Below are 10,688 nucleotides of genomic sequence, written 5' to 3' on the forward strand. Positions count from 1 at the left end.
CTTACAACGGTATGCCCATTATTACAAGGTTACGAGAAAAGCCAGCACAAATCCTCTTAATTCCTACTATGCTAGCTTTCTGTTTGCAGATATTGATAGTTCTGACCTATTGGGAGCTGCACACACCTCATTGCACTGTCTCAATTGTGACTGCACAAACAAGTTGCCATGTAGCTGTAGATGAGTTCAATCGTAATCAGCTGGCAAGTCTTAGTACAGCTGATCAGTGGAATCTTGCTTATCTGGAAGATAAGCTGTGGAGAAAAAACTTGACGTGTTAGAAAAAAAACTACAATTTTGGAATCAGCATGCCAATTTTAGGTTTAATCAGCATAAAATTCTAACTCAACAGAAATGTTTTTTCAAATTGTTCCCCAGTGTTATCTTTGTGTTTTATCAAAATAAGACATTTGCAAACATCTGTTTTTACTTTGGAAAACAATGATCAACTTTTTTCCCTATTTTCTGACATGTATTGGACCAATCAAGTGACTGAATCATAATCAATTTATGAAAAAAAGTCTGTTTAATCTATTACTAAAATAATTATTTGCAACCGTTGTACGAATAACCTTTAATTGACATGTAGTTGAACCTGAAGGGGCCTCAGAAGTTTATATCAAATTAGTAGCCCTTCGGATTAATTAGTACCAAAGAAGTAGCTCTGTATCAAAAAGGTTGGTGACTACAACATCATTCCCTCTCGTGTAATATTGCGTAATTGTTGATTACTTGCTTTTGCTTAATCATTAAACAGTACCAAATAAACAACACAAATTGCTTCATAAACAGTAATCGGGAAAGAAATGATTTTGCAATAAACTTTAATGCCATTTTTTTTATCCGATTACTTGTTTAATCGATGAATAATCGATTCTACAAATATTCGATAGTGACAGCCTAGTGGACAGTCTACATGTCAAAGTTGCAAATCACTTACTACAGTGGACAGCTACCAGTATTTTATTTATTAAAAAAAAGGGTTTTGTCTATATCCGTGAGTCTTGTCAGAGTTGAGCGTCCGTCACTAGAATAGAGTCTAGATGTTGTGTTTTCCCATAAGTCACTACAGTAGACAGCTATTCAAAAGCTGTTTTTGTTTATCTGGAAGTCTTTTCATCATCTATATTTTCGTTTTGCTGCTGTAAACTGTGAATTTTCCCACTGTGGGATCTACTCCTTCTCCTCCTCTTCCTCCTCCCTCCTTCCTCTCATCATCCTCCTTCTCCTTGATGCAAGGTTGTGCCTCAGTCAAAACAGTGGACAGTTTAGATGTCAAATTTGCACACCAGGCATCGCAGTAGATAGCTGTTTCTCGTATGTGCATGAGTCTGATCTCAAAGTTGCGCTTCAGTAACTACAGTAGACATGATGTCAAACAAATCAAATCAAAGTAGGCACCTCTTCCAATTATTTACCATTGCATTTTTACCATTATGTCATCATTAATTACATTTTCTATATGTATAGAGAAACTGAAGTTTTAATGTCTAAAGGTGTCAGATTCAAATTGCGTGTATAAATCCCATTAAACGTATTTGGACGCTTATATCTTTGTCAAACCCCATTGGATTGATTGTATTGTATGTGTGTTTTCCAACTATTTGTCATTGTGTGAGTGTGTTTGTGTATGTGTGCAGGTTTGAGCTGATGCGCATGTGCTGGCAGTACAACCCCAAGATGCGTCCATCCTTCGTGGACATCATCGGCAGCATGAAGGACGAGCTGGAGCAGTCCTTCTGCGAGGTCAGTTTTTTCTACAGTGCTGATAACAAGCTGGCAGACGGTCCGGCTCCGCTGCCACACCCGCACCAACCACACCCCGACAACATGGACGGCATCCCGTTAGACACGCCACTGCAGATGCCACCCTCACCCAGCTCCCACCTTCCACCCGGGCCATCGCTAGCCCCCGGCTCGCCAACACGGCCCTGCACGGACAAGGAGCCCGTTGGGCACCAATCAGCTAACGGGTTGACGTCATCAACATCATCATCTTCTGCGAATGTGGCGGTGGGGGCAGGGGCACCGCCTAACGGGACCAGCTCAGTGGCCGCCATGCAGGCATCCCTGGACGAGCTTCCGCCCTATGCCCACATGAACGGGGGACGCAAAAACCAGCGTGCCATGCCCCTCCCTCAGTCGTCTGCCTGCTGATTGGACGGAGCAAAGACTCATGGGAAGTCAAACACCTATTCTGCTGTACTGCTACCCTTTTTTGTTGCTGCTGTTGTACCGGACGCAACACTGCCCCCTTGCTGCCGAAAAAAAACACTACGGAGAGAGTAGCTTGTTTTATAAATGCTTTGTTACATTTTTTTTTTTTTTTTTTTTAAGAGTGTCCTTCGGGGAGGATTTCGGTCCATATTGGGGCGGGCATTATGGAAGCATACTTAACGGGAAAAGAAGCACTTAAAGAGAGGGAGGTCCTCGATGTATGGATGTAACGGTTGGTACAGTAAGGACGTAAAAGGGTGCAAAAAAACAACAAGAAAACTCCATTTTGATACTTTGGTTTCCATTTTGATACTCTATTTTGTTTTCCATATCAAAATCTGAGCCACTAATCGTCGCAAAGTGCTGCGAATCAATGTCAAAACACTACAACCATGACTTTTCTTTCTTTTTTTTTTTTTTTCTATTGAGCATTTACAATACAAAAAATGTCAGGAAAAATAGTGAAAAACTGCACGAAAAATGACACAAAATGATGCGAATAGTACATACAAAAAACGGCAAAAATTGAAGCGGAAAAAAAAAACAGCTTTAGATACTCCTCCAACATTGTGCTCGTTGGTACGATAAAAAGGCTTGAAAACATTTAAAAAAATGGTGGGATACTTTCTGTACTGCGCCAAGGGAGGTCCTCCATGTTGCTCCCTTTGTGCTCATTGGTACGATAACAGCGAAAATTGCACGTAAGCATCCACAAAAAAAGAGAAAACTAGTTTTTGATACTCTGGACTCCATTTTGAGTCTTCATTTTGTCTCAGTGAAAAATGAAGACTCAAAAAAAATTTAGGCTCAAATCTGAGCCTCAAATTGTTGCTGCAAAGTGCGGCAAATTGACGTCAAACATCATGACTTTGTTGCTAGTTTTAAAGAGCATTAAATGAGGATCCATTTTTGGGCAGGCGTTACGGATACTTACGGGAGAATAAGCTGTTAAAGAGGGAGGTCCTCTATGTTGCCGGGCATTGTGCTGGTTGGTACGATAACGGTCCGAAAAATGGTGAAAAACAACGTGCCAAAACAACATTTTGATACTGCGGTCCCAATTTTGATGCTCCATTTAGTCTTAACATTAAAATCTGACGATAATTCATCACAAAGTGCTGCGAATCGACGTCAAAAGACTCACTCTCACTCATTAACATGAGCACAACTTTTTCTCAGTCGTTTTCAAGAGCATTTATGCAAAGAGGGAGGTCCAGCATTGTGCTCATTGGTACGTCAACAATGAAAAGCGGTGTGAACACCTACAAATAATAGCAAAAAATGATGTGAAAAGACATTTTTACACTCTGCTGAGGGACCTCCTCCATGTTGCCACCATTATGGTGTTTGGTACGATAATGAAAAAAATGGCACAAAAACCTACATTTTGTTCTCAGTGTTGCCATTATTGTGTTCATTGGTACAATAATGATGTATTGCTGCAAAAACAAACAAAAATTGCAGTAAAAAAGCATTTTGATACACCATTTTGTCTCTACATCAAAGTTTGAGCCATACATTTTTGGAAAGTGGTGCATTGTACTGCGATTCCATGTCAAAAAACTCCTAAAGTAAGTCTTGGTCATGTGATTAAGGTTTTTTTGTTTAGTTTTCAGTAGGATTTATACCAGTTTTTGTTTTTTTGCTTGTTGGTTTCAATAACAACAAAGAAGAACATGAAAATGAAAAACTGGGCAAAAGCCTACAAAAACAACATTTTGATATTGCGGTCTCCATTTTGTTACGCCATTTTGTCTCAACTTCGAAATCTGAGCCACAAATTGTCATGGTGGTTTTATTAAGGGTTTTTTCCCCCCAATGGTTTTCAATAGCATTTATGCCAGTTGTTTGTTTGGGTGTGACTTTTTCAACCTTCTTATTTGGTCCCCATGTTCATCTTGTACAGAGAAAAAAGACTAGCTGCTATTTTTCTTCTCTTGTGGTTGTAATATAAATGGTGTGTGTGTGTGTATAAAAAAAATAAATATATATATATATATATATATATATATATATATATATATATATATATATATAATGTGTGTGTGTGTGTGTGAATCTATGAGTATATAAGAGACCTTCAGGTTGAATTCATGAGCGTTTTCACTCCAGTTAGCCATGTTTTTTTGGTTTGTCTATTTTATTTTTTGTGTTACTGAGCTGGTTTCAAAGAATTATGCCTGATATTGTGTTGAGAAAAGAGTCCCAAGTTAAATCTCAGGGTTTTTCTTCCATTTTAGGATTTCATTACAATTGTTAGCTGCACTGCGCTCGATTTTCGCCACAATATCACAGTATATGTCCTCTCTCATTTTTAGGTAGCCTCTGCAGTCGTTCCCATGCTCGTAGTCACGTGTTGTGGTCCAATTTCTATATCACAAAATGGTCACCAACCATCAGTTAAATTCACTGTTTGTGGTCTTCTGGTTTTTAGGTAACTGTCGCGCTATCTTCTATACTTTCCAAATTTTACTAATCACATAAAATGGATGTTAAAGGTTCATCACTAAATGTACTAGCTTTCAGCTAACAGCCGCACGCAATTGACATTCCCAAATCTTAATAATAACCTAAAATGGACATTAATGGGTTTTTTTTCCCCGTTTGTTGTCTTTGTTTTCAGATAGTGCAACTGTCTCCAATGCCGGCTTTGTTTTTCTGACTCAAAAAACACTACATTGTTGACACACTATTTTTTTTTTCCACCAACCATCAGTTGAAATAACTTAAACTGTCTTAGTCTCTTGTTTTCAACTAGCCACTGCACTAGCTGCAGTGCTGCAGTGCTAGCTAATAAACTGGCTGCCGAGCTAGCTGGCGTGTATTCCTGACCTACATATTTGAGCCAGCCTCTTATTTTTTTCCAACTTAAAGCATTTTATTCCTTTCAAATAGACGTTTATTGTTTTTGTTTTTTTACAACAAATTACATATTTCATCCTTGTTATGTCCCAGACACTATATATAGCTTGTGAGCTAGCTAATGCTAACAAATGGCACATGCCACAAAATGCCTTTTTATTTATTAATTATTATTATTATTATTTTTTTTTTAAACGTAACATTTTCAGCTTGCGTCCAAGCTTATGCCTTTCTCAAATCATGACGGCTAGCTCACTAATGCTAACAAATGAGAGTACACATCAAGAATAGCACTACAAAATAGCAGCATACAGTTTAGGAATTGTAATCATCCCAAAATGGAACATACATTTTTTTTAAGCACAGTACACTTCACTTTTTTATTTTATTTTTTTATTTTTTTTTCGCGAGCGTCCAAGGCGCAGATAGCTTCTGTAGTAGCTGACCACGTTTAGTTTAGCTGGCTAGCTAGCTAAAGCTAATGAAGACATTAAGTCATGATGCACCCCTATCAATTTCAAATAAATCTCACAACAAAATGGCGGCGGAGTACAGTACATGGATGCTAATCAATGCTATTTGGAGGGACATGGGTTGCAGTTAGTGGAAACGACTAATGTTTCTGTTCCCTGGTAAAGTAAATGGCTGAATTAATTTATTTGTAACATTTATTGAAGAAATAATGACCAGCCCAGTTGTTTGTGTTTTTGTGTATGTAAATCACTGTACAGAAATAGCTGGAGACTTTTTCTATTTGTTTTGATACATTTTTGAGGGTTTTTTGCTACTTTTGGGGGACGGGAGAAGTTTTTTTTTTTTTTTCTCTCTCTCTCTCTCTCTCTCTCTCTCTCTCTCTCTCGTTCATCCATCTACCTCACTGTTGTTGTTTGTTTTGGTTTTTTTATTCTGATTATTATTATTATTATGATGCTTTAGCTTTACTTTAATTTCACCATTACAAACCGAACAGCAACACAGAAACATAGTTACCTTTTTGATGACAGCGCGGATAATTGACCAATCAGAATGCAGGAAGTGAACCTTGGGTCCGAGACTGTGATTCTAAACTGTAGGAGGCGCTGTTGTACTGTTGTACCGTCTACGGAAGATGTAGCTGGATGGAAATGGTCAATATTTCTGATCGTTCAATAAAAAGAGTATTAGCACCACAGCAAAAAGTAATAAGTCATTAGAGAAAATGAACACAGCATATAGAAGGGGAGGATACGCTGTAACATTACATAGGAAAAAGGCATTACGTTACTAGAAAAAAAAGCCAAAATATTATGAGAAAAGTCGCTATATTGTGAAAATAACATTGAAATATTTGCTATTAAAGCTAATATAATCAAGAAAAGTCGAGTTACAAGAAAAAAAGTCTTGACTACTAAATAAAAATAAAAGTAGTCGGAATATTAGCAGAAATAAGAAAAAAATCCAAAGTTCGAATTATACATTTATAGATGGTAATATTATATCTTCTTTTTCATAAAATAACTACACTTTCCTCAAATTCCGACTGCAGCGCTTTTGTAATATTCTAGTTTTTTTTTTACATTTTCATGATATGACTCTCTCTTAATATTTTGTTATTCTTCAAATTTCTGATTTTTTTTGGGGGGGGCGTCATAATATTTTGACTCTCCTCTGACAACTTAAGTTGTAGCATTATAGAAACTAATTCTTTTACAATTATGACTTTTTTTTGTAGCATCACAGCAATGAACAGCTCTGGTCATGAAAAAGACTTCTCCGGATAATACAAATGTATTTTAAATTTTGTTATTTAACTTTATTGTAACATGACTACTTTATTCTTGTCATATTAAGTTGTTTTTTTTCACCAAATATTTTATTTCCACAATGCTACTTGTTGTAATAATTTGACGTACTGTGGTAAAATTATGATTTTTCTTGTAATCTCCAACCTAAAACATTGTTGAATTGAAATTGACTTTTTGTCTCATAATATTTTGACTTTATTCTGACATTAGCTATGACTTAATGACTTTCCTAATTTGACTTTTTTCATGTAAATTAGTTCTTTTTTTTCTCGCCCCTTACAATGTGGCCCAAATACACTACAGGCATCATGACATATCAGCAAAAGGGAGAAAAGAGGATGTTATTTGTGAAATTGTAAAATAATGCAATACATCTCAACATTTTTCTTCTGCCCATGTTTCTGTTGCTGATTGCAAAAAAAAAAAAAAAAAAAAAAAAAAAAAAACCTATAACAGTCTCAAATCTTCGCACATTAATGAGTATGTGGAGGCACATTTGTATTCAACTGTACACATTTGAAGCACGTTTTAATGTCTTTACGACACAATGTTGAGACTGAGTGTGTATTTGGTGGCGGATATTTAGTTCTCCCCGGGGAGACATTAACGTTAACAGAGGCCTTTGTGACAGAGTGGACCACATCGCGTTTGGTTCGGTCGCTTGTTCAAAGATGAAAAACAATAGAATACTGGCTTTATGGCCATTTTGACTTGTTGCCATGGTGATCACCAGGTACAGCTGGTTCTTTGGTTTAAATGCAGTAGAAACATAGCTATATGGGATCCGATGGGGTTTTTTTTGTTTGTTTGTTTTTTACTAGTGGATGGCCTCGAGAATTTTTTTTTAAATTATTATTTTGACCTTTTCTTGCATCCATGGCCGATATAGTTTTGTACATTTTTCCAATAGCCTTCCATCAAAACGTTAGACGGAGGTTTCATTTTGAGTTTTTTCCCTATTTTGTTTTGTACATGTTTTCACATATATTCCAGAGGGTTGAAAATGTGATGTTTTCAAATTTATTCCAGAGGGTGGAAAATTATTGGCTGAAGGAAAAAGAGAATGTCTGTTTCTCTGGTTCTTGTTTTTTTTTTTTCTACATGAGAGTTAAGATGAATAAAAATGTAAGGAAATCATCATTGTCTTCTTTGAGCCTCTACAGTAAGGTATCTCCACATAATACAAATGTTCACACTACTATAGCTGCTTCTCCTCACTAGGGTCGCGCACTGGAGCCTATCCCAGCTATTATCGGGCAGGAGGCGGGGTACACCCTGAACTGGTTGCCAGCCAATCGCAGGGCACATACAAACAGACAACCATTCGCACTCACAGTCACACCTACGGGCAATTTAGAATCTCCAATTAATGCATGTTTTTTGGGATGTGGGAGGAAACCGGAGTGCCCGGAGAAAACCCACGCAGGCACGGGGAGAACATGCAAACTCCACACAGGCGGGGCCGGGGATTGAACCCGGGTCCTCAGAACTGTGAGGCTGACGCTCTAACCAGTCGGCCACCGTGCCGCTGGTCAACAACAGATATGCAAATAGTGCAGCGTGGTGAGACTACTACAGTGAGTGCACGAGTAATATGTAATTGGCCCGACAGAAATATGACAACAAACTCAAGACAAAAAGACAAAAAATTGCCAGCTTGTTGCAATGGAATTGTAGGTTAGCTGTTTAAGTAGATCATTGCAAGAAGGAAGAAGCTGTTGGAATGAATGTCTGCTAGTTCTAGTTTGCATTGATCGGTAGCGCATACCTGAGGGAAGGAGCCGGTGACCGGGATGTGGAGGCTCCGAGAGGATTTTGCACGCTCTTGTCTTAGTTCTGGTAGCGTGCAAGTCCTCAAAGGTGGGTAGAGGGGTACCGACAATTCTTTCAGCAGTTTTGATTGTCCGTTGCAGTCGGAGTTTGTCCTTTTTTGTAGCAGCACCAAACCAGACTGTGATGGCAGAACAGAGGACTGATTCAATGACCGCTGTGTAGAACTGCCTCAACAGCTCCCGTGCCAGGCCGTGCTTTCTCAGAAGCCGCGGGAAGTACATCCTCTGCTGGGCCTTTTTGAGGACAGAGTTGATGTTGATCGACCACTTCAGGTCCTGAGAGACTGTAATTCCCAGGAACTTGAAGGTCTCGATGGTTGACACAAGGCAGCTGTGGCGAAGGATTCCTCTTGAAGTCCACAATCATCCATCCATATCTATCTTAAAGACATATATCATCCGTACATCATGGCTGGCCTCACCACTGTCTTATAAACTTTGCCCTTCATCCTCGCAGCCCACCACCCCTCTCATTCATGCACATATATTCTGTTTTATTTCAGCTAATCTTAATTCCTCTGCTTTCCAGTGCATGCCTCCATCTTTCTAACTGTTCCTCCACCTGCTCCCTGCTTTCACTGCAGATCACAATGCCATCTGAAAACATCATGTGGCTCATCAACGTCTTTCCTCTATTGTTCCCACAGCTCTGCACATCACCCTTGTTCTTAAAAATGGGCACCAGCACACTTTTCCTCCATTCCTCAGGCATCTTCTCACGCGCTAGAATTCTATTGAACAAGCTGGTCAAAAACTCCACAGCCACCTCTCCTAGATGCTTCCATACCTCCACAGGAATGTCATCAGGACCAACTGCCTTTCCATTTTTCATCCTCTTTAATGCCTTTCTAACTTCCCCCTTACTTATCATTGCCACTTCCTGGTCCACCACACTTGCCTCTTCTACTTTCCCTTCTCTCTTTTTCCTCATTCATCAACTCGTCAAAATATACTTTCCATCAAGCTAGCACACTGCTGGCACCAGTCAACATATTTCCATCTCTATCCTTAATCACCCTAACCTGCTGCACATCCTTCCCATCTCTATCCCTCTGTCTGGCCAGCCTGTATAGATCCTTTTCTCCTTCTTTAGTGTCCAACCTGCCATACATGTCATCATATGCCTCTTGTTTGGCCTTTGCCCTGTGTCGCATCTCAATGTATTCCTTTCGCCTGTCCTCGGTCCTCTCAGTGTCCCACTTCTTCTTCGCTAACCTTTTTCCTTGTATGATTTCCTGTGCTGTGAGGTTCCACCACCAAGTCTCCTTCTCTCCTTTCCTGCCAGAAGATACACCAAGTACTCATCTGTCTGCCTCTCTGATCACCAGTGGTCCAGTCATCTGGAAGCTCCTCCTGTCCACTGAGAGCCTGTCTCACCTCTTCCCAAAAAGCTGCACAACACGCGTCCTGTCTCAGCTTCCACCACATGGTTCTCTGCTCTGCCTTTGTCTTCTTAATCTTCCTCCCCACCACCAGAGTCATCTTACACACCACCATCCTATGCTGTCTAGCCACACTCTCCCCTACCACTACCTTACAGTCGGTAACCTCCTTCAGATGACATCGTCTGCACAAGATGTAATCCACCTGCGTGCTTCTACCTCCGCTCTAGTAGGTCACCCTATGTTTCTTCCTCTTCTGGGAAAAAGTGTTCACTACAGCCATTTGCATCCTTGTTGCAAAGTCTACCACCATCTGTCCCTCCAAGTTCCTTTCCTGGATGTTGTACTTACCCATCACTTCTTCATCACCCCTATTTCCTTCACCAACATGTCCATTACAATCTGCACCAATCACGAATCTCTCTCTGTCTGGGATGCTCAGAACTACTTCGTCTAGCTCCTTCCAGAATTTCTCTTTCACCTCCAGTTCACATCCGACCTGTGGGGCATAGCCACTAATCACATTATATATAACACCCTCAATTTCAAGTTTCAGCCTCATCACTCGATCTGATCCTCTTTTCACCTCCAAGACATTCTGAACCAACTCT

General features: G+C 39.5%; 1 protein-coding gene across 1 annotated transcript in view; it reads left to right on the plus strand.

Moving 5' to 3' along the window:
- The window catches only part of igf1rb (insulin-like growth factor 1b receptor), a 100,368-nt gene extending 92,413 nt beyond the window's left edge, over positions 1 to 7,955 (plus strand). The window contains exon 21 of the mRNA XM_061669828.1: positions 1,641 to 7,955. Coding sequence (XP_061525812.1) covers positions 1,641 to 2,157 — 517 coding nt within the window. The 3' untranslated portion in view covers positions 2,158 to 7,955. The remainder of the gene's footprint in view (positions 1 to 1,640) is intronic.
- Positions 7,956 to 10,688: the final 2,733 nt, after the last annotated feature.

Source organism: Phycodurus eques, chromosome 2 (assembly GCF_024500275.1).
Source record: "Phycodurus eques isolate BA_2022a chromosome 2, UOR_Pequ_1.1, whole genome shotgun sequence".
Lineage (NCBI taxonomy): Eukaryota > Metazoa > Chordata > Actinopteri > Syngnathiformes > Syngnathidae > Phycodurus > Phycodurus eques.